This window comes from Panthera pardus, unplaced genomic scaffold, assembly GCF_024362965.1.
Source record: "Panthera pardus isolate Hobbes unplaced genomic scaffold, ASM2436296v1 HiC_scaffold_3, whole genome shotgun sequence".
Taxonomy (NCBI): domain Eukaryota; kingdom Metazoa; phylum Chordata; class Mammalia; order Carnivora; family Felidae; genus Panthera; species Panthera pardus.
Window position 1 is genome coordinate 56,829,180 of NW_026526876.1, and position 24,656 is coordinate 56,853,835.

Genomic DNA, 24,656 nt, shown 5'->3' on the forward strand with positions numbered 1-24,656 from the left:
CATTTCCTCCACACTGATTCCCCTTACTCTTGGGAGGATTTTTTTTTTTTTCCCTTCTGAGTTTAAATGTTCACCCAGTGGAGACAGGCTGAAGCAGTTCCATATAGCTCATCCATAGTGGAGGCTTCAAATACTGATTGTGTCTAAGAATTGAACAATGGACTAGTGCATAGTGAGTGCATTTGTAGAGTATACAATATCCCACTGTTTTATAGAGTAGCCCCAAGTTTAAATTTTGCAAGCAAGAGCTCCCTGCAAAGCCCTGAGATAGAGTTCAAGAGATTATTTTCCAGAGAAGAGGCAAGAATGTTCCTGTTTGTATTATCTGCCTTGGTGAAATCCCCACTTCACCCCCTCTGATCCTGGGATGGATTCTGATAAGGGTGAAACTAGCAGAAGCACAGAGAGTGGGCTAACATGGGTTCTAAGAATTCATGGGTGGGGGTGGGGGTAACCTAGGAGTTGACATGAAGGAAACCAGGTTCAGAGATACCACTCTTCATCTTTATAAAATTAAGAAATGATTATTTTATTCTGAAAATGTATTGACTTTTCCCTCTAATTTCTATGGTAACAAAACAGCTTTGGCATGTTTGTTGTTACACATAATATGAAGAAGGGGAGGCCCCAAATTTCCAGCCCAGTTTTTAAACATGAGGCCAGTTTTTAAAACAGAAGCCCTCCCTACCTCCTCAGTGATTCAGAGTATGTGAATTGCAGTAGACCTGCCCCAGGTATTGCTGGGTCTCTCAGGGAAGCAACTGCCTTGCCCCTCTCGATGTCTTACCAATACTCACTTTCACATACTTTTTATGGAAGAACCTTGATCTTGATCTGGCATAGGAGATGGGCAATACGTGGTTAAAATTTTCTCTTGGAAGTTTCCAACAAAGGGTTGAAGTCAGCCTCTGTCAAATGGGTTCACAATTCCTAGAATTTTTTTTTTTTTTTTTTTTTTTTACCATTTATTCATTTTTTGAGAGACAGAGACAGAGCATGAGTGGGGGAGGGGCAGAGAGAGAGGGAGACACAAAAACTGAAGCAGACCCCAGGCTCTGAACTGAGACCACAGAGCCCGATGAGGGGCGGCTCAAACTCACAAACCGTGAGATCACGACCTGAGCCAAGGTGGGACATTTAACCAACTGAGCCACCCAGGCGCCCCTCCTAGAAAATTCTTTTCTACAGTAAAATCAAATATATGCTGAGATCTTAGAAAAGCAGTGTGGGTACCAAGTGGGGAGGCACCAGTGGGGGGGTTTTTAGGTCCCCCCCAAATGTCCACCTATCCTCCCACTCCCACTCTGTGTAGAAAGAAAGTTGCTTGCTATCAAATGCAGTTTTATGACAAGTCCTCTGTCCCACTTTCAGACTAGATGGGTGCCCCTGAGCTCCTGCTGTGGAGAAATTCCAGAGCTGCTACTGTCTCTGAGAATCAAGGGACAGAACAGCCTATGTCCTCCCTCAGTCAATCTCTTTTTCTTTTGGGTGATTTTAGGCATCACTCAGTTCTGCAGTGATGTGAAAGAAATGCTTGGCTTCAGCCCTGGATGGTTTTGGAAGATCTGCTGGGTAGCCATCAGCCCTCTGTTTCTCCTGGTGAGTTGTCATTTCCCTCTCCTTCTGGCCCTGAAGAATGGCCCACTCAAACACTTATAAAAAGTAAATTTTATTGAAGTGTAACAGATACATGGAAAAGTGTGCCAATCTTAAATGTACATCTCATTGAAATTTTATAATGGAGCACACTTTTGTAGCCAAAACTGTGCTAACAAAAACACAACCAGCACTCTAGAAGCCCCTCTGATGCCCCCTCCCAGTCACTGTGCTCCCCACACTTCCCCGCCTCCTTTTCTGACTTCTAACATTGTAGAGGAGTCTGGGCTTCGGTCCCTGATGCATGTATTATATCATTCCCCAACTCAGTGATAATGATAAATAACATTTATTGAACATTAAGTGCCAGGCCAGACTTTGTGCTAAACTTACACCCATTGCTCTATTAATCCTTACAGCAATTCTATGAAGTAGTAATAGTTCTAATGCCCCATTTTACATTTAAGGAAATTGAAGCCTTAAAGGGTCCCAGGTCACATGACAAGTAAGACCTGTTCAAGACCTGGGAAAGATTTACTGAGCTGCTCTTGAAGGTCCTGGGAGGGGTCCTTGTAATTTTGTATTCATTTTTTTTTCAATGTTTATGTATTTTTGAGAGAGAGAGAGAGAGACTGAGACTGAATGCGAGTGGGGGAGGGACACAGAGAGAGGGAGACACAGAACCTGAAGCAGGCTCCAGGCCCTGAGCCATCAGCACAGAGCCTGATGTGGGGCTCAAACCCACGAACCTGTGAGATCAGGACCTGAGCCAAAGTCAGACGCTTAACCCATTGAGCCACCCAGGTGGCTCATTTTCTTAAAAATACCCCTGCAAGTCCTCAAGCATGGACCTGAGTCAGAAGTAGAATACATTTATTGCTAAAGGACCTGGGTGAGAACATTCAGTTCCAAGGGTTACCTACTTGCCAGGATGCATTCAGCACTCACTCTTTCCTTATAGCACGTGCCTCTGCTTTTCCTCCTGGCATCCCTCTGAAGGAGGTAACTTGCTCAAAGGAGGATAAGTGCCCTGCTGACATCCCCAGTGTGCTCTGAGGTTGTGTGGGGTAAAGTGACTCTGTGCACATCAGCACAAATTACTCTCCAGTTCTTTCATTTATCTGTAACTTTATTTTGGAGGAAATTTTAAAATCTTTTAGAGCCAAGAAAGTTTGTTGGACTGGTCCTTCCATCCAGCTCCAGCTTGTTAGGAGTGTCTGGGACATCTCTGCCTTTGGCATATAGCTGTTACTTCCTGTCTTTAAAAACAAAAACAAAACAAAAAACCATTTTGTATTCTCTTTTGACTTTCTCTGGGCAGTCCTTTGTTTGGCATTTTATACCCATACATCTGGACAGTAACATAGAAGATGAATGTTCATTCTTGCCTCTGCGATGCTGCCTGTGTCTCTCTCTACCCCAGAATCCCTTCTTGACTTCCATTCCCCTGGACCCTGAAGTTTTCTAAAAACCAAAGCCAACTATTGTCCCAGGCAGCAGATAATTCTCAGGGCCCAGCGGCTCTGGTATGTTCCCCTAGATCTTGGCCTGGTAGTTCCTTATTACCTTATCAGCTCACTGGTGCTTTTTGGTAGATTAAAAACATATATATATATATATATATATATATATATATATATATATATATATATATATATATATTTCTTTTTTTTTAAGTCAGAAGTTTCAGTTGTTTTCAGTGAGGGTGTTGGCATGAACCACCTAGCCTGCCATTACTAGAAGCATAAACTCTGACATAAGTGGATTAATTTATATTATTACCAATGCTTTTAGATAATCTACTTAAATCCTTTCATTTGTTTTTCAAAGCAATTGGAGACATTGCATTATTTCCTTGAGGGAAGAAGCCATGTCTGTTTGTTTACTTTAGTATTTCCTACACAGTGAGGAGATGATGTCCAGAGCTGAGATTTGGGAGAGGCAAGTGAGGCACTCACCACAGGCATAAAATTCAGCGGGGGAGGTGCCGAAAAACTCAGTAATCAAGATAAAGACCATTTTAATGTAATATTTTCTAAAAAACCAAAATTAATGCAAAAAAAGTCTCCATTTGGGGTACCTGGATGGCTCAGTCGGTTAAGCATCTGACTTCAGCTCAGGTCATTATCTCACAGTTTGTGAGTTTGAGCCCCGCGTTGGGGCTCTGTGTTGACAGCTCAGAGTCTGGAACCTGCTTCAGATTCTGTGTCTCCCTCTCTCTGCCCCTCCCCGGCTCATGCTCTGTCTCTCTCCCTCTCATGAATAAACATTAAAAAAAAAAAAGTCCCTAATCAACAGATTTCATTTTAAATAAACACAAGATCTGACCCTGTGCTTGCATGTCTCACTTCACCCACCCTACCCTAATCTGGCCCTGTCAGATCTTGTCTATTTAAACTATTGCACCATAGTATTATTTCTTGATTGCTAAAATTTACTTACATGTTGTGCCCAAGGTGAGTGCCTCACGTGTTCTACCCTAGTCCTGGCTCTGGGTTCTTAGTACTTTTAATTTCTCTGAACCTCTGGTCGTCTAACAGACTGGGTGAATACTTGGTGTACAGTCAGTGAGTTTCTGTGCCCAGCAGAACCCCTGCACAGATCTGTGTTCAGGCACATCACTCATAATTCCTGTGATGTTTGCTTTACTCACTTCCTCTAAAGGCAAGTGCTCCAGTGCCCAATTAAGAGGAGGCAAGTCTGTCTTCCACTTCTGGGTTTACTTAACAGAGCCCTTGCCCTGGGCTTTTTAAGGCTGCTTTCAGTAAACAATGAGTAGCTTACTAAAAATACTCTTTTTCACTGAGGCCAAGTTACAAAAAGAGAAAATATTATATATGAGCAAGGAGAGAGGGCCCTGCAAAGGTGTGTCTGGAGCAACACTTACTGGCTCTGCCCCAAGAGCTTGAGGCCCCTCTGAACTGTGCTGGATTTCACACACCTGACATCAAGATGAGATCAGGGCTCCTAACTGCATCCAATCCATCTTTCCATGTTCCAAAACTGGCTTCCTTAGTAGCTGGGTCTGGGGTGAGGAGAGTAAGTCCAGAGAAAGGTTTGTAATTGGCCAGGCTCCTGTTTTGAAAGCTTCCTCCTGGACTTAGGACAACTAAAGATGGATATGTGTTTAACAGCTTCCCATTTTATTACCTGCAGACAAAGAAAAAAAGATACAAATAGATGTTTAACCACACAAATAATTTACATTACTGTCTTCTTTATGACTATGAAGTAATAAAATAAAATTAAACCAAGAGCAATAACGATTTCGGCCCAGTGGTTACTGGGCAAAAACTGATATTTACGCTCTCTCTGGAAACCAAACTGAAATAAGAAAACTTATAAACGGAGTGTTGGGAACACACTGTAGAACTTTTCTTGGGAGAAATTTTCACTGAGTTTTCAAGTAAAAAGTATATTAAGCTACTTTTTCCTTCCATTATTCCTTTCGCGATGAGGGCCTGGGGCAGGTGGGCACCCACTGTTCAGATGCCTCAAGCCATCCTTGTTGAAACCCCAGGCTGAGGTGCTCAATGCTGAAAGCAGAGAGCTCAAGAAAAGGGAAAAGTAGGAACGTGTACCCAGGAGCCCAAGTCCTCTACAGGACTTGAGAACCTTAGTATCTCTCCTGGACAAAGCTAACTTCCATCTGACCAAAAATAATCACAGCTGAGAAATGAAGGAGGAAAAGAGAATAAAGCAGAGAAGTATGAAGCCTTAGGACTGGCAGGAGCCGTGGAGAGGTCATCCAGTTTAGTCTTCACTGTCTGGGAGGACAGGCCCCAAACCACTCTTAGTAGATGCTGGTCTCTTCCCCTTTGCCCTGAAGGGGTTGCTGTAATTCCCCCAGAAACAACTTTCTGAGGCTTGGTGTCCCTGCTCTAAGGGTTAAGGTGGGGGGTGGAAAGGAAAATCAATAGAAGCACCTGTTTTATTGTTGCTGCTTAGGCACAGAAATTTGTGGATCCCATGTGTCAGAGCTCAGTGCAGGATAGATCACATCTGGGGAATTTCCCAAGAGGATCTCAGCCTTAGCATTTGGTGTTCATGGTATCAGAACTGTCCCTGTCTGCACGGATATTGTTAAGATTTTGAATGTTTTTGGTATTTCTGTTTTAGTTCATCATTTGCAGTTTTTTGATGAGCCCACCACAGCTACGACTTTTCCAATATAATTATCCTCAGTGGAGTATCGTCCTGGGTTACTGCATAGGAACCTCGTCTTTTATCTGCATCCCCACATATATAACGTATCGGCTGATCATCACTCCAGGGACATTTAAAGAGGTAGGTGCTAGTGTGTGTGTTCAGAGTAGTTAAATCGTTTTGGGAGAAAAGGGTCTTCTTGTTATGCTCTGTTCGAAAGAGATGAGTCCACCACATGAAGCTCACCTACACCATGGTGTAGACCTGTGACGGCTGCCTCTGTCACCTTAAAAGGCATCTCCATAAGCCTCAGATACAGTGGCAAAAGAGTGAGCTGGTTATTTGCATGCGCCACAGCACACAGCTTGAGGTGTGTATAGCATTCTGTACTCATCAGATGACTCCTCTGCCTTCTGCTTGCCATTGGGCATGGACATCAGATCTGTCATGTCTGAAGCAGTATGTGAATTTTAAGTAGAGATGATGGTGGAAAATGTCCATGGCCATTTTTCTAACAGCAGTATGACGAGTGCTATTTTGAAAATCATCACTAAATAAGGATGTAGTAGTTTTAGCTTAAGGAATTAGAGTAAAAACAACTTACCATTATAGTAATATTAATACAGTAATGAATAATGTGCTCTAAAATTTTAGGGACACCTGGGAGGCTCAGTTGGTAGAGCATCTGACTCTTGATCTCAGGGTTGTGACTTGATCTCAGGGTTGTGAGTTCAAGCCCCACGTAGGGGTGGAGCCTACTTAAAAAAAATGATAAAATTAATTTTAATCATAGAACCTTACAGTTTATATAAGATTGTATATTTTTCAAAGCGTCTTCATGTATATTATCTCATTATGCTACCAAAATACCTTGGTCCATAACATTCTACCTATAAGGGAGGCCTCATATGCAATTTTGGTATAGTTAAGAAAAAAAAAAAAAGACTAAGAGAAAGGTAAATTTCTTAACTCTTTAGGACCCTAGGCAGATCAAAAGTTGGACTTTTATGTGGAAAGTCTACCACTGTTCACCTGGAATTTGGAGGACAGCATATGCACCTGCATCCTGGAAGTCTCAAGTTTGGAGTCATTCAACTAGATTAGGTCATTGTTGTAAAAACCTCCAGTAAACTACACAAAGATCCTGGGAAGATGTCCCCTAATAAGTAAGCATTCATGAAGACGTCAATAGTGATCCGTTTTCTTAGATTATCATCTTGTAAAAGGCCAGGGCCTGGCAAGTTTTGAGAGCAATGGTAGTCCAGCAACTAGAATGCTGCCAAATTATGGCAAAAAGCGGACCTGGCATTTTGGGATATCAGCAACCAGAAGGGCAGCAGAATGGGTGGCTAGGGACTAGAATACAAAAGCCAAAATTCTACTTTACAATGCTGTTCATTCCACCATTCTACCAAACACCTTAGTATACACCATACACCTTCTCTCCCTGCACAACATAGCTCCACTTAAGGGTAGTTAGAATTATTGGGGCACCTGGATGGCTCAGTTCGTTAAACAACAGACTTCAATCTCAGCTCAGGTCATGATCTCACTGTTTGTGAGTTCGAGCCCCGTGTTGGGTTCTGTGCTGACAGTGCAGAGCCTGCTTGGGATTCTTTCCCTCCCTCTCTCTATACCCGACTTGCACTCTCTCTCTCACAATAATTAAAAAAAATTTTTAAAGAGTAGTTAGAATTATCTGTGTCCAGTTCCAAATTACCAAGACATAATTCTGTTTAATCAGTTATGATTTACATACTCGTCTGTGGGGAAGGATGGTTTGTGAAACTTCACTTTCTATGGCTTGACATGTCCTGGTAGCTGATGAGGACTGGAGCAACTCCTTTTTAAGGGGATTTCTAGTGCGAGATTTCAGTGCTTGAATGGTAAGGTCATTAGAAACACAAAATACATAATTTTATTAATTTCATTAATGGTGCGGCTAGAACTGTTTGGATTCTATAGGCCCTGCTCCTTAAAGAACTCCCAGAACCAGGAAATAAAAAGATTGAATCGGGGGGTGCCTGGTTGGCTCAGTCAGTTAGGTGCCCCACTCTTGATTTGGGCTCAGGTCATGATCCCATGGTCCTGAGATGGAGCCCCTTGCTCCCCACCCCCGTCGGGCTCCATGTGGAGCCTTCTTGAGATTCTTTCTCTCTCCCGCTGCCCCTCACCTGCTTGTGTGCATTCTCTCTCTCTCTCTCTCTCTCTCTCTCTCTCAATAAATAAATAAGAATAAAAAAGATTGAAGGACTGAAACTAATGTAACATTGTGTATCAACTATACTCAAAAAAGAAAAAAAGATCAGAGGGGACTACATACTTTTTCAACCCAAAATCTAAAGGACGAGAAGCAGAGCTTCACCTAAAATCCGTAAATCAAAAACTACTTTCAGATCCAATTTTGCCCACTTCCTATACATACAGACTTTTGGCCATCAAAAATTTTACTAAGCCACTCAGTAAAGATTTTTCTAAGCCTCTGAAGTGGTGCTGTTTTTCCTTCTTCACAACCCTGAGCTGCTTCATGTCACCTTGATGCTAAGTTTTAAAAGGTGGGCTGTATATTTCATACCCAAGCCCAAACATATTTTAGATCTGTCTTAAAGCTTCTGTGTACTTCAGCTGTTTCTAAGCTAAAGACTCTCAACCTTTTCCCTATAGTGAGTTCTATGTCAACATGAGTTTGCTTTAGGAGTAATGACTTAAATGGTCACATCTTTTTCAACTTAGTTATGATAATCTGTACCCTTGTATGAATTAACCAGTACTCCTTCACAGGTAGATTCATTAAATCAGTAACAGCCCAGCCATTACAGTGACTGCTGGCACTGTGCCCCATGCCTGGGGTGTATATGCCGGGCACAAGGAGGCTGGCTGAGGGGTGAGGGAGCTGGGGGACAGAGGCCAGCACTCACTCTGCTCCCCAGGCCCTGTGTGGCCACAGCAGGCCTCCTATGTCCAGAGAAAAAGATGCCCTTACCCAGGTCATCAAAAGCATGTTATAGGCCAGTGGAGGGTTCTATTGAAAGTTCATTATTTTCTCCCATTAGTGTTACAGTGATATTCTTAGTTTACAGACGGTTATAGTTCCTGAATATGTCATTTTTTAAAGTTTTATGTATGTATGTATGTATGTATGTGATCTCTATACCCAACATGGGTCTCAAACTTCAGATTCCAAGACCAAGAGTTGCATGCTTTCCGACTGAGTCAGCCAGTTGCTCCCTGAATGTATCATTTTTATCTATATTTGAGAGCAAATTGGGAATTCCTTTGTTTAAAAAAAAATTTAATGTTTATTTATTTTGAAGAGAGAGAGAAAGTGGGAGAGGGGCAGAAAGGGTGAGACAGAATCTCAAGTAGGCTCCACACTGTCAGGCGCAGAGCCTGACATGGGACTCAACTCATGAACCATGAGATCATGACCTGAGCTGATATCAAGAGTTAGACACTTAACCAACTGAGCCACCTGGGAATTTCTTTCTTAAGGAAAGTCAATGAGACTATTCCAACTTACTATTAAATGCCATTAACATGCTATTTAAATGTTTCAATACTAAGGTTGAAATATTTTTGCAATACTGTTAAATTATGTTTATAACATCATATTTTCTTCTCAACAGCGTATCATTAAAGGTATCACTCCCGAAACACCAACAGAAATTCCCTATGGGGACGTCCACTTGAACGCCATATAAAACACTTCAATGAGAGGAAAATGGCTTCCCAACAACCTCTCCTCTGGTTCTGACTAGTCATGCCTCGCCTTCTCCCCTCTGAGTCAGAGTTTCCAGCTAAGCCTGACAATGGAAGGGCCTTCTTCATGGAGAGACAGTCCCAAAGACTATGGTGCCCAGACTGTAATGGCCTCCAACTACTTCTTTCTGTGAAATCTCCCCGACATATTACGTTAGCTCTGTGACACAGCTGAACTGGACTATTTTGGATGTGCGAGGGTGTGTATGGAGGTGATGAAAACCACCATCTAGTCAGTTAGGATTAGGTTTAGAATCAAGTTTGTAAAAGTCTCATGTATCATTTCTTGTTATTATCATTGTGACATCCATTTGCTTCTAAAGGTTTCACTGTCATGAATGCATAAACCACGTAGGAGAAAACAGGGATGCTGTTTTGCTAGCCATATATTTTCTGAATAGCATAGAATTCTGTAGCTGGAATCTACTAGAACCCTTTAACCTGTGTGCTGCTGTGGAGTCAGGAGAGGAAGATGTAGAAACTAAACTGAAAAATAATGTATACATGTGAGCATGTGTGTCTGTGTATACTGTTGTTTCAGTGTATCCTTATCTCTATTCCAATACTTTGGGCCCATTCCAAACTATATGAATTTCCTTTAATTTTTCTTACATTAACAAATTCCACCTACTCAAATGTGTATGTATGTTATTATAAGGGTATAACTGCTACACATGTTCTGTCACCTTCTCCTTTTCCTGTGACACTACTGTAGCCACACACCTTCCTTTATGGGTCAGTGTTCAGCGTCTGCTGCACTTCATTGCCATCTTCCTGTCTCTGCCAGCTAAACATTCAGGATAACATTCCACAGGCAAATCTGGCCTATTTCATCAGTCACTGTGGCTTGGCCGTGAACTGCTTTGAAGATGGATACTGACAAATGCATCTTCAGTGCTCAGTTAACTATCTGGTTTAAGCTCTGTTTCAAATGACTGGGTTACTTTGCTCTGTGAAGAGGATAAGTCCAATTCTTGCTTATAGGATATATAGGTCTGGCACCCTGACTATAACCAAGGTCATCCTTAGTCCAGAAGTAATTGGAGACTTTGGGTTAGCCTTAAATGGAACTCCCCCAACCCTTCCTGGTGACAATCAGGACTGTGAGTCCTCCAGATAATTTCCCAAGATTGAGTCTAAACTAAGTAAGGCTGATTGGAAAAGGGTCAGTTAAATGAGTAGCTTTTCATTTCACATAAAGCCTTTAATACATATCAAGTAAACTTGACCTTTTGTGGCTTGTGACTCTCAGATGTGTAAGTAAAGAAGCAAATTCACCTCGTATAAGATTTCCTCATCAAAATCTTAAAGGGAATAAAGCCTAGTCAATGATAAAAGGACTCACTCATCTAGCCCCATATTACTTCACTCCTCTATATAAATCAAATTTGATTCTAACCTTATAGAAAGAAGACCCATATAGCAGAGGCCTGGTTTTATCCAATTATAGATCTTCCTCTCTTGGCTTCCTTTCCCCAACAATCTCTGCCCCAGCCATCTTCCTGTGTTCCCCCTACATCCTTCTATTTCTGATTCTTTGCCTTTCTCGGCGGGATATTTTCCTTATAGATGTGAGCTGCTGAGAAGTTTCCCGAAATATTAGAGGAAAAGAGAAGAGGGATTAAAAAATGTCCCTCACTGACCTACCTTCATTATCTTCACTCTTTCCTTCCTTCATGCTACCGTATTTCCATTTTCTTTGCTTTCTTTCAAGCTGAAAGGAGAGGGATTGTATAAGTGGCAGCGTACTCAGTGGTAAATAGCTTTGCAAATTTTAAGAACTACTTTATAAAGATATTCAGATATGGATTCTTTCCATCCCAGACACACTTATACATGCTTCAAAGATATTATTTTTTAAAAAGCACTTTTTCAAACAGAATTAGAGTTGGCCAAGCCAGGTATTGAGGGAATTATATAGGCATTTTGAAATGTTGTCAGACTTCACTGGACTTAAAAAAAAAAAAAAAAAAATCTGTTCTGCATAGTTTGCATTTCCTTGATCCCTATTTATCAGTACTACTATGGATTTTTTTTTAAAGGAAAACGTAGAAGTAGGGAGATGGACTTTAAAACAATCTTTTAAAGATCTTTTACATTTAATGTAGTATTTACATAAAAGTAAAAATAAAAATGGAATTGAATTGTAAAGTTAAGTACTGACGTTAATTTTTTTTTTTTTTTTTTTTTTTGCTGTGATTTTATTAGTAAGAAATACCCAAGAAATAGGCAAGACACAAGACAAAGGCATGGAGGCAATTCAACTAATTAAAGTTGTTTCCTATATTGATAAGTAATGAAGCCAAAGAATTCATCACTCTTCCAGAAAACTTAACCCATTTAAAATTCGTTCCATTTGTTGTGCAGACTGCATATGACTTGTAACCTAAATTCATTGCCCTGGCTGCCCCATCTGGAGATGGATGCAAGAACCTGACAAGCACAAAGTCTATATAATAGCTCCAAAATCAAATCGTGAAAATCGAATCAAATAATGAAATCTCAAAATAAGGCAAAAAAAGTTCGTTGGTGAGATGAATCACTCCTCACCATCCTTTTTACTAGGCTTGTTAATTTGATGACACTAATCTCAAAATTTAAGCTTAAATATGAATTTCCATTTAACTTATCCACCCCACCCCCCAAGCCTTAAAAGGGAGATTATTCTTCTAGAATTAGGATCATATTCTCCCTGGTAAGTAGGAAAGAGTGACCTGATATGTTCTACTTGTATAATTGATTTGGGGTTCACTGTCAAAGCAAAGCTTAAAACTATGGAATGCAATGGCTTCACTGTGGTGTTCTTACACATATCTTAGTGCTTAGCTACAAAATCATACAACTGAAGCCTGGTTCCTTACTTAGCAAGTCTCTTTACTCATAAATCAACAACTAATGCTTAAGACACCAGAATTGTTCAGAATGGTTGTCTTCATTAAATAGCAGTAACCAGAGGACATTTTCCACCATCCCTTTTTTCTTTTTTCTTTTTTTTTTTTTTTTGGTTAGGGAAGGGTGGGGAAGAGAAGCGGTAGTTTCCTCAGAGAGACTATGTTGCAACCTATTATCCCATAAGTAATGCAATAAAAGCAAAATAGTCTTATGCTAAGTGGGAAGAGATACATAGTTTAAAGTCATCATGGAACTCACACAAGGTGAGGAGCACCTGAGTGGCTCAGTCAGCTAAACATCTGACTTCAGCTCAGGTCATGATCTCATGGTTCATGAGTTCAAGCCCTGCATGGGGCTCTCTGCTGTCAGCGCAGAGCTCCCTTCAGATCCTTGGTCTCCCTCTCTCTCTGCCTCTCTCCTGTGCATGTGCACAATCTCTTCAATAATAAAAATTAAAAAAAAATAATAAAACACAAGGTGAGTTACACAAAAGGCTCTTAACTAAAAAGTTGAGCTTAGGGGCGCCCGGGTGGCTCAGTCGGTTGGACGTCCGACTTCGGCTCAGGTCATGATCTCGCGGTCTGTGAGTTCGAGCCCCGCGTAGGGCTCTGTGCTGACAGCTCAGAGCCTGGAGCCTGTTTCGGATTCTGTGTCTCCCTCTCTCTCTGACCTTCCCCCGTTCATGCTCTGTCTCTCTCTGTCTCAAAAATGAATAAATGTTAAAAAAAATTAAAAAAAAAAAAAGTTGAGCTTATAAAGTGCTTATTTGAGAAGGATGCTAGTAAATCCAAGTGTGGGAAAAAGAAACATTACAACAGAGAATATCCCTAAACTGTAGAAAGCTGTTCTGGTTCACATGAAATATTTTAGTTTTTGACTTTTTTTTTCCAGTATCAGAGATAAGTAAATGATCTTTATTAAAATTTGTCATGATTAGTTCCATGGATGGAGTATTTCAAATCTCTTAACTTTTTCTTTTCTTACTTTCCCTTCATTGCTTACCTTTCTCTAAATTTTAATGACAACAATATTTTAAGGTTTAGGTAACCACAGTACAGGCAGAGCAAACCTGGTGATCTACCTAATTTCTCTGCTCTTTTTGGGCTCTGAAAATTTCTTTTTTTATTAAATTTTTAAAAACGTTTTATTTATTCTTGAGAGACAGATTATGAGCAGGGGAGAGGCAGAGAGAGAGGGAGACAGAATCCAAAGCAGCCTCCAGGCTCCGAGCCATCAGCACAGAGCCCCGATGCGGGCATCAAACTCACAAACCGTGAGATCATGACCTGAGCCAAAGTTGGACACTTAACCGATTGAGCCACCCAGGTGCCCCAGGTTCTGGAAGTTTCTAAATGAAGGTGAGGTTATTTCCTCTGCTAGAATGAAACAATACTCCTCTCAGTTGTTTTAGTGGGCATTTACCACAATGGAAAAGATAAACGTTTTAGGATGGAATCTTAAATATTGTCTCTCCTTTGGATTCATATAACTGGGATCTACTTAGTATTTCTAAATTAGGTGTTTCAAAACAACTCACCTTTTCAAGATAAGACTTTAAAAAAAATAATTCACAATATATTTCAGTTGGAATTTCAGATGGTGTTTCTCTTACCTACACATCACAATATCCATGCCAAATTGCTCTAACCAGTGCAAGTTCGTCTTTAGTGTTTTGTTTTGTTTTGTTTCAAGCCATCACAATAGGTTGTCTTCACTGGCCAACTCCAATTTGGAAACTCTGTATTTGTTTGAATACCTCATCAGAAAAAAGTTTTAATGTCTGCTAAATCTTATCATTTATGGGAAAGAATAGATTATAGCAGTCCTTCAATTCTAAAATTGAAGACTCCAATTATAGTAATTTATTTCTAAGAGTTAGTAACCAGTGACAGCCCAAACAACAAATATTTGGGGAGGAAAAGTTATCTCACCTTTATGCTAAAATACCTAAAATACTATAAGCAAATAACAGCATTTCTGGTTTTTTTTTTTTTTCTTTTGTAAAAAAATGTCATTTTGGGAGTGCCTATCTGGGTCAGTCAGTAGAGCATGAGACTCTTGATCTCAGGGTTGTGAGTTTGAGTCCCACGGTATGTGTAGAGATTACTTAAAAATAAAATCTTTTTTTAATGTTTTTTTTTTTTTTTTTTTTTTTTTTTTGAGAGAGAGAGAGAGAAAGACAGAGACTGCACATGGGGGAGGGGCAGAAAGGAGGACAGAGAATCCAAAGAGGGCCCTGTGCTGCTGACAGCAGAGAGCCCGATGCAGTGGCTCAAACTCACGAACCATGAGATCATGACCTGAGCCAAAGCTGGACATCTAACTGACTGAGCCACCCAGATACCCCAAGAATAAAATCTTAAAAAGAAAAAAAAGGTATTTGAAAAAGAAACATGATTCTTATTCAAACTCTAATCTACAGGTACACCTTATTTTAAGAAAAGTTGATATATGGAAAATGCATATTTTAAAAGATAAAATTAGGGACTTAAGAATTTAGTTATTTCTCCAATGTTATTTAAAATATGATTTGATTATTGCTTCTCGGCCTTTGGCTAAGATCAAGTGTAAATATGATTTAACTCATGAACAAAATTTCAGGATACTTTGTGTGTTGGACATATCAGCGAGGTGTTTCAAATTCTAGATTATGGTTGAGTTATATACAAATGATATTTCTTCCCCCTCATCTTTATTTCACCTCCCACATTACCTACAGCAAAAATTAAGCATATTCTGGAATACCTGGGTGGCTCAGTCAGTTAAGTGTGTGATTCTTGATTTCAGCTCAGGTCATGATCTCATAGTTTGTGAGATCGAGCCCCACATTGGACTCCGCACGGACAGCACAGAGGTTGCTTGGGATCCTCTCTCTCTGCCCCTTCCCTGCTCACTCACTGCCTTTCTCTCTCTCAAAGATAAATAAATAAATATTACAATTAAGTAAATTTCTTCCTCACTTCTGTCAACAGTGGTAATAGGAAATTTCTCACTGTTCTTTTTTACATGAAACATAATTATTTTAAAACTTTAGTGGCAGAACTAATTTAAGTTTTATTTAAGTAATCTCTATACCCAGTGTAGGGCTCAAACTCACAACCCCGAGATCAAGTCACATGCTCTTCCAATTGAGCCAGCCAGGAACCCCAGAACTAAACTACATTTTATTTGTATAAAAGTAGTCTCCTCTTAAAGATTCATAGCATGCCCCTGTATTCATTTATGCAGTTTAGTTGTAAATGGTCCAAGTTAAATGTGAGATGTCAGCAAATGCATTATGTTGTGAACTGTCAACTGTAATAACTTTTCACATTACGATATATAGATTTGTTTTGTCTCACAATAGAAACAAAACTTACAAACTTTTAAGGTTAAGATAAAAATCTTAATCTTAGGGTCCCTGCATGACTCAGTTAAGCATCTGACTTTGGTTCAGGTCATGGTCTCGAGGCTTGTGAGTTTGAGCCCCATGTTGGGCTCTCTGCTATCAGCACAGAGTCTGATTTTGGATCTTCTGTCTCCCTCTCTCTCTGCCCCTCCCCGTGCTTTTGCTCTGTCTCTCAAAAATACACATTAAAAAAAAAAAAATCTTAATCTTGGGCATCTGGGTGGCTCAGCTGGTTGAGCATCTGACTTCAGCTCAGGTCTTGATCTTGTGGTTTGTGAGTTCGAGCCCACATTGGGCTCTGTGCTGACAGCTCAGAGCCTGGAGTCTGCTTCAGATTCTATGTCTCCCTCTCTCTCTCTGCCCCTCCCTTGCACACACACACACACACACACACACACACACACACACACAACACACACACTCTCTTTCTCTCTCCCAAAAATAAACATTAAAAAAAATTTTTTTTTAATCTCAGTCTTAACTGTACAAAACATTTATACAATTCCCAAACACTACTGCATGTCATTTGCAAATATTTAGTATCGAAACTACCTACAATTGGAAATACTAAATTTCGGTAAAGCTAAATTATGACAATTCTTTGTGTTTTGTGCAGAACTTTAGTTTATAATGTATTTTCACATCTATCATTTCACATGATCATGAGAGCTCTGGGTGGCAGCTGTTATTTCCCTAGTGTTGCAGATGAGGAGCCTGAGGCTCAAAGAAGTTAATTAATTTGCCCAAGTTCACAGCTGACAAGTTCCAGGACAGAATGTGCACCTAGGCTTTCTGATTCCAGGCCAAAGGTTATTCGCATGCTATCTTTAAAATCATCCATAGAAACCTACATACATAGATCTAAATTCAAAAATGAAAATCATGAGGGATGTATTTTCAATAAATAAGGACATCCTCCTACATAACCACATTACAACCATCAAAATCAGGGAAGTGACACTGATACATTAGTGCCATTTAGTCTCAGGCCTCATTTAATGACATCCTCTTAGCAAAAGGATCCAGTCCAGAATCACAGTTTTCATTTAGTTTCATGCCTCTTTTGTTTCCTTTAGGCTGGAAGTTTCCCAGTCTTCCCTTGACTTTCATAACCTCAATACTTCTGAAGATTATAAGTCAGATATTTGGCAGAATGTCCCTCAGTTTGATGTTTGATGATGATTGATTTCTCATGATTAGATTCAGGCTAAGTATTTTTGGCAAATATCACAGGAATGGTGCTCATGCTTCTCTATCTTCACCTGATGCTCCTCTATCGGGTGAAACACAATTTGATCTGTCCCATATTAGTGATGTTAACATCAGTTACCCAAATAAGGTGGTGTCTACCAGATTTTCCACTGTAAAGTTTATTTTCTTTTGTAATTAATATTTTGTAGGGAGTAAGTAACTCTGAGACTGTGCAAATATCCTCTTCCTCTTCTAACATTTATTCATTTATTTTTCATGGATTCTTATTTTGTTCAGTGGACTATAATCATTAATTTTGATGCTCAAATTATCCCACATTTAGCCAGTGAGAGTCCTGGCAAGCTGGCTCCTATCCTTATGACATGTGCCTATCATTTAGAACACTTCCTTACTTTCTGGAGTAAGATGTTCCAGGATCGTCTTGTACTTGCCCTGCCACAGCTTTTTCTCTAAGAAGCCCTGGTTCCTTTTAGTGAAGAATGTATTCAGAAACCAAGATTTAGGGGGTAGGCATGATCACTACTAATGGCTTGTCACTGATCCCAAGTCCTCTCATTGGACAGAATGAAAGTATGTATGTAAATGTGTGTGTATCTGTGCACACACATTTGCATCCATAATTATTTCTTGATCTGTACTGTGAAAACTATGAGTTCACACCCAGTATTTCCAACTCTAACCCAACACTGCAAAGTTCTCTCTAGTTTTCTCTGTATTTATAAGCCTTTCTAGGACAATGAGAAACAATGGCTCCCATTTTCCTGAATATATTTACTTATTTGATCAGTATCCCTGAACATGAGCAATATTCTACTGCTGCTGCTCTCCTTATCCCATTCAAGTTCTGACACCTCATGATGGGATGTCCTCTGGACTAATGTCTTTCTCACCTTGCTCAGGCTGACAATGTTTATTGGGCAGTCACCACTGCCACCCACTCAGTGGATGCCTTCCCCACCATACCTGGACTCAACCTCTTGCAGGGGTCTCCTCTCTGCACAGTTACCCCTCACCCTCATTTGGTCTGACACAAAGTGTAGGCCACTCCTACATAGTTCTTTTCTTCGCTGTGTTGGAGTGACCCCCAGCTCTGGGCCATGAGAGCTTTTACCTTTCAGAGTACCACTTAATGGATTGACTAGTTAGGGAAGGGATAATCAAAAGGGGAGAGTATCAATTTGCATTAATAGTTAAAATTATAGCCTAAGAAAGCCATCATATTTTCTTAAGTGACAAAGTGAGGAAAGGGATTAGCAGTATAATGGGATGGTCAGGGCTTGGAAAAAGAAAGCATCTTCCACGGGAGACACTTCAGTGATAAAGTGTATTTCTAAACTTTTTCCCAACCCACAACTTTTCCTGTTAATTATTCCTTATTTCTTCTTTTAGACTTTATCTTCTTAACACAATGAACAAGAATCTAGTACATCTGGCAAAAGGCCTCAATTTGCTAGATACATGAAAACATATCATATTTCATGTCATTCATCTGGCCTATTTTCCCTTCATCATAAGTATGATAGGTGTCATATATTTTGCCAAAAGCAAAAAACTTTCCTGCACTGGTGGAAAGAACCAGATAGGATTGAGGAGACAGGGCTCAAGTTCTTCTCAGCAACCACCAAACTAAGTAACCTTATATAAGTCACTCAACTTCACTGGCCCCAACTCCTCATGGGTTGTCATAACATAACTGATTATGAGTATTTACTGTGTGCTTACTAATATCAGGCACAGCATTATATGCACTGTTTCAAGTAATCTTTATATCAGTCTTAAGAAAGACACACTTTTATTATCCCCATTTTACAAATGAAGAGACTGAAGCTTAGAGAACTTAAACTTGTCGTCCAAGGTTATGCAGCTAATAAATAGTAGACCCTAGACCTCCAAGTCTCAGCTCTTAAACATGATGCCTTAAAGACATTAAAAAAAAAAGTTTTCTTAAGTTTATTTATTTTGAGAGAGAGAGTGCACACATGCTCCAGAAGGGCAGAGGGAGAGAGGGAGAGGGAATACCAAGCAGTGCCCTAAGTAGGGCTCGAACTCACAAACCGTGAGATCATGACCTAAGCTGAAATCAAGAGTCAGATGCTCAAATGACTGAGCCACTCAGGTGCCCTGTGCCTTACAGACATTTTAAATTGCAGGGGTTATGTTAGATGTTAGGTCATTCCAGTTTTAAAATTCTGATTTTAAGGAATGCTTAAGGTATATGAAACAAAAACTTTGCATTATAGTAGGCACTAGGCATATAAAGTTGAGTTTAGATCTTTGTCCTCAGACAACTAACATCCTATCATCATACTATAATGCACAGCACGTGAAGGAAACAGAGGTGTTGTTGAAGTGATGAGGGGTATTAAGAGAGGCTTTCTGGAGGCAATGCCACCTCAGGTTAGTTTTAAAAAGAAGTTATGGGGGCGCCTGGGTGGCTCGGTCGGTTAAGTGTTCGACTTCGGCTCAGGTCATGATCTCACGGTCCGTGAGTTCGAGCCCCGCATCGGACTCTGTGCTGACCGCTCAGAGCCTGGAGCCTGTTTCAGATTCTGTGTCTCCCTCTCTCTCTGCCCCTCCCCTGTTCATGGTCTGTCTCAAAAATAAATAAACGTTAAAAAAAAAATTTTTTTTTTAATAAAAAAAAAAAAAAAGTTGTTATGTAGTGGGGCTCCTGGGTGGCTCAGTCGGTTAAGCATCAGACTTCAGCTCAGGTCATGATCTCACAGTTCGTGGTTTCGAGCCCTGCATCAGGCTCTGTGGTCGGAGCCTGGAGCCTGCTTTGGATTCTGTATCTCCCTCTCTCTCTGCCCCTCCACTGCTTGTGCTCTGTCTCTCTCAAACATAAATAAATGTTAAAAAAAATTTTTTTAAAATAAATAAAAATATGTAGAAATATAGGTAGAGTTCTAGGCAAAGCAACAAGTCTGTGAGAAGGCACAGTTATCATGAAACAGTACTATGTATTTGGTATGATTGGAGTAAGAGTAAACAGGAGGAGGGAGAAGGAAAATGAAAACATCTTGAGTTATTTATGTATTGTTAAAAATTGAGAGAGGCGCCTGGGTGGCTCAGTCGGTTGAGCGTCCGACTTTCGGCTCAGGTCATGATCTCACAGTTCGTGGTTTCGAGCCCTGCATCAGGCTCTGTGGTCGGAGCCTGGAGCCTGCTTTGGATTCTGTATCTCCCTCTCTCTCTGCCCCTCCACTGCTTGTGCTCTGTCTCTCTCAAACATAAATAAATGTTAAAAAAAATTTTTTTAAATAAATAAAAATATGTAGAAATATAGGTAGAGTTCTAGGCAAAGCAACAAGTCTGTGAGAAGGCACAGTTATCATGAAACAGTACTATGTATTTGGTATGATTGGAGTAAGAGTAAACAGGAGGAGGGAGAAGGAAAATGAAAACATCTTGAGTTATTTATGTATTGTTAAAAATTGAGAGAGGCGCCTGGGTGGCTCAGTCGGTTGAGCGTCCGACTTTCGGCTCAGGTCATGATCTCACAGTTCGTGGGTTCGAGCCCCACATCAGGCTCTGTGCTGACCTCTTGCTCAGAGCCTGGAGCCTGCTTTAGATTCTGTGTCTCCCTCTCTCTCTGCCCCTCCCCTGCTCACGCTTTGTCTCACTCTGTTTCTCAAAAATAAATAAATGTAAAAACAAATTTCAAAAAAAAATTGAGAAAAAAAATTGAGTTTGAGGAACAGCTATTCATCAATTCACAAAATTTAAGTATACTGTTTTGGAACTTACATATTTAAAAGAACATATCTAGTAAAAAATTTAATGAATCTCTTATTCATACTAGCCCAAATAATACATTATCAAATACTGCGGCCCTGTGCATAAGCCATTCGATTAAGCAACATCTATATACTCTTCCTGTAAAAATGACTAAGATTAACCAGGATGGCCAATAGTTCCTCTGATTCATATATTAGAAATTTTTTACAAAAGTGTTTACTGTGAGATGTATTATGCATACAGAATATATAAAACATATTTACAATTGAAAGAATAGAGCAAACAGCCAAGTAACAACCATCCACATCAAGAAATGAAATATTGTCAATATCTAGAAGCCCCATGTGTACCCCTCCTGTATCACAAATCTTGACTTTAACCATCATTTCCTTGTTTTTTCTTAGTTTTATTACCTACCCAAGTATCTCTATACAGTATAATTTTGCTTGTTTTTTTTTTTAATTTTTTAAAGTTTATTTTTTTGACAGAAAGAGAGCAAGTGGGGGAGGGGCAGAGAGAAAGAGAGAGACAATCCTAAGCATACCCTGAGCTGTCAGTGCAGAACCTGATGCGGGTTCTGCAAGCTCACAAACTGTGAGATCGTGACCTGAGCTGAAACCAAGAGTTGGACACTAACTGACTGAGCCACCTTGGCACGCCTTGCTTGTTTTGTTTTTTAATTTTTTTAAACGTTTATTTTTGAAAGAGAGAGAGAAAGAACACGTGCATGCAAGCTGGGGAGGGACAGAGAGACAGAGGGACACAGAGGATCCGAAGCAGGCTCCGCACTGTCAGCAGAGCCTGAAATGGTGCTCAAACTCACAAACTGTGAGATTATGACCTGAGCTGAAATCTAAGACTTAACCAACTGAGCCACCCAGGAGCCGCTATTTTGCTTTTTTTTTTTTTTTAAACTATGATAATTACTTTTTGTTACTTACAATACTCTGAAATTCATCATAATTGTATATATTCACACTATATTCATCCTATAGCTCTAGTGTTTTCACTGTATTGTGTATATATACATACCAGATTCACTTACTACTGATAGACATTTGAGGCTGTTTCCAGCTTGATGAAAAACACTATTATGAAAATTCCTGGTTCATCTGTGGAAGAACACAAGTTATAGATAAGGTGCAGCATCAATATTCCTAGGTAAAACTAAATTGTTGTACCAGTCATCTGCCACTGGTAGTATATATGACTTACCTTGGCTCCACATCCTCACCAACACTCGGTAGTGTGTCTAAACATTTTTGCCATTCCTGGTGGATGTTCAATGGTATTCATTATGGTTTTACTTTGAACAAAGTTTTCATTCACTGATGAGTCCTATTTGATGCCCAGATGGGAAACAATAAATCTTCATCTCCATATTATACTACATATAAAAATTCATTCCAGATGCATGGTAAATCTAATTGTGAAAAGTAAACAATAATGCTTCTAGAAGAGTGTTGTCCAGAACTTTCTGCAACGGAAGTGTTCTATAAATCTGCACTTTCCTATATGGTAGCTGCTAGATACATGCGGCTGTTGAGCACTTCAAATGTCTAGTGCAAGTGAGGAAGTGAACTTTAAATTTTAACTTTTGATTGTTTAACTTTATAACAATGCAAGACCTCTGTTCATTAAAAGATACCATTATGAGTGAGAGGGAAAAGGCAAGCCATTGAGGAAGAGAGGTTGCTTACAAAGACAAAAGACAACTCCTACCCAGAATATATAAAGAATCATTTAGGTCATGAAAACAAGGCAGATAATATCCCCCACCCCCCATCCCCAGCCCCTCTAAGATAGGCAAAAGAAACATATTCTTCAAAAGGGAAATATTCTAATGCTAGTAACTATATGACAGCCTGTAGGGAACCACGAAACCATGAGAGATCATCATACCCAACAGAATGACTAAACTCAAAAGACGAAAGAGAAACAATTACCAAGCTTAAGCAAGAAGATGGAGCAACTGGAACCCTCACAAATTGCTAGAGTAGTTTTGGATAACTGATTGACAGTATCTATTAAAGCTGAACACATGTATAACCTATGGATCAGCAATTCCATCCCTAGGAATATCCCCCCCCTCCCCCGCCAAAACATATATGCACACACTGGAAGACAAGTACCAGAATGCTCATGGAAGTATTATTTGTAATAATCCCATTCAGGAAATAATGTCTATTCATTCAATAGAATGAATAAATACTATAAAATCTAGAAAATAAAAAACCCAATTTGTGGAGTTGAAAGTCAAAGGGGGAAGGGGTAGTAAGGAGGTCAGGAAGGGGTGTGAAGAGAACTTCTTGTGGGTCAGGTAATGTTTTCACACTGGATGTGTTCACTCTGGGTAAATCCACTAAACTACATACTCAAGATATATGCACTATTTAAAAATGCTTATTATGCTATAATTTTTTAAAGTTTATTAAAAATGTTCCAGTAACTTCTGGCATAGACATCATAGGTAGAACCTTCTATCAAATAGGGCTTTTCTGGCTATAGTGGCAGAAATCCAATTGAAACTGTCTTAAGTAAAAGACAGGAAAAGTAATGGTTTAAATATCTAAAAAATATATGGAGAGCCAGAGAGACAAAAGCAATCATCAGGTGTTTGTCCCTCTCTCCCCTCATTTCTGCTCTTTGTGTGAGCTTTATTCTGTCAGGCACTGAGGCAGTCATTTTCCCATGCAACTCTGGACTTACCTCATCTTCGAAGTCAGCAATGGTAGCGGAAAACTTTTATCTCTTTAAGTCTGACAGTGTCAGAATTGACCTAGGTTAAGTCGCAAACCTTTCCTGGAGCCTATTCAACCCCATTTGAACCAATGGACTAAGTAGTGAAGGGGTACTTTTCCTGAAAGAAAACCAAGGCACTGGTCCTAGAAAAGGGTAAAATGAATGCAAGAGAGGCAAAAGCATCTATATATTTGGAGGAGATAGAAAAGAAAAAAAAAACACCTTAATTTGTAGTTTGTTCCTGAGTTATGTCGAAACTTTGTTTTTCCTATCCAAAGCATCCAAGCTGCTTTGTGAAAATTTCTGAACTACTGGGGGAGGGAAATCAAATTTCTTATCAAATCTGACTCCAGTCTCTCCCTCCTTGACTGTATCTTGCATACTATGGTCAAATAAATCTTTCCACTATATGGCACTAGTAACTCCAGCAAAGAAACCACATTCCCAACTGAAGGGGAAGATCTACCACTCATGGTCTTCCATCATCTCACCTGAACTTTTTCAGTTACATTACACGACTCCCTCTGTGTACATGTAGCCAGTACTCTTAAGTGTTTGTCACTGTCACTGATCTATGTTAAAGTATTAGGATGCAACTGACATTTAATGTGTCCATCAAGAGACAATGGCACTAGATTTCTTACTTTCCCTTTCTGGCTTTAAAGGTATAATAAAAATTACTTATGAATACTAAATTTGATCCTAAATATATAATGTCTTTTCTGAAAGTCAATATTATTAAGTTTATTTTTATTTAATTCGAGAGGGAGATAGAGAGCAAGCTGGGGAGAGGCAGAGAGAGAGGGAGACAGAATCTCAAGCAGGCTCCATGCTGCCAGCACAGAGCCTGATGCGGGCCTCAAACTCACGAACTGTGAGATCATGACCCAAGCCGAAGTTGAGTCAGACGCTTTTTTTAAAAATTTTTTTAAATGTTTATTTATTTTTGAGAGAGAGAGAGAGAGACAGAGAGACAGACAGACAGATCATGATCAGGGGAGGGGCAGAGAGAGAGAGGGAGATACAGAATCTGAAGCAGGCTCCAGGCTCTGAGCTGTCTGCACATGGCCTGACGCAAGGCTTGAACACACGAACTGTGATCATGACCTGAGCCGAAGTTAGATGCTTAACCAAATGAGCCACCCAGGCACCCCAGAGTTCCAGACGCTTAACTGGCTGAGCC

At 39.9% G+C, this 24,656-nt stretch overlaps 1 protein-coding gene across 2 annotated transcripts in view; it reads left to right on the top strand.

The window, feature by feature from the left end:
- SLC6A4 (solute carrier family 6 member 4) overlaps window positions 1-11,657 on the top strand; it is a 47,185-nt gene extending 35,528 nt beyond the window's left edge. For both annotated transcript variants that reach the window (XM_019429678.2, XM_019429677.2), the window contains 3 exons: window positions 1,499-1,599; window positions 5,716-5,883; window positions 9,369-11,657. In XM_019429678.2, coding sequence (XP_019285223.1) covers window positions 1,499-1,599; window positions 5,716-5,883; window positions 9,369-9,443 — 344 coding nt within the window. In that variant the 3' untranslated portion in view covers window positions 9,444-11,657. The remainder of the gene's footprint in view (window positions 1-1,498; window positions 1,600-5,715; window positions 5,884-9,368) is intronic.
- Window positions 11,658-24,656: the final 12,999 nt, after the last annotated feature.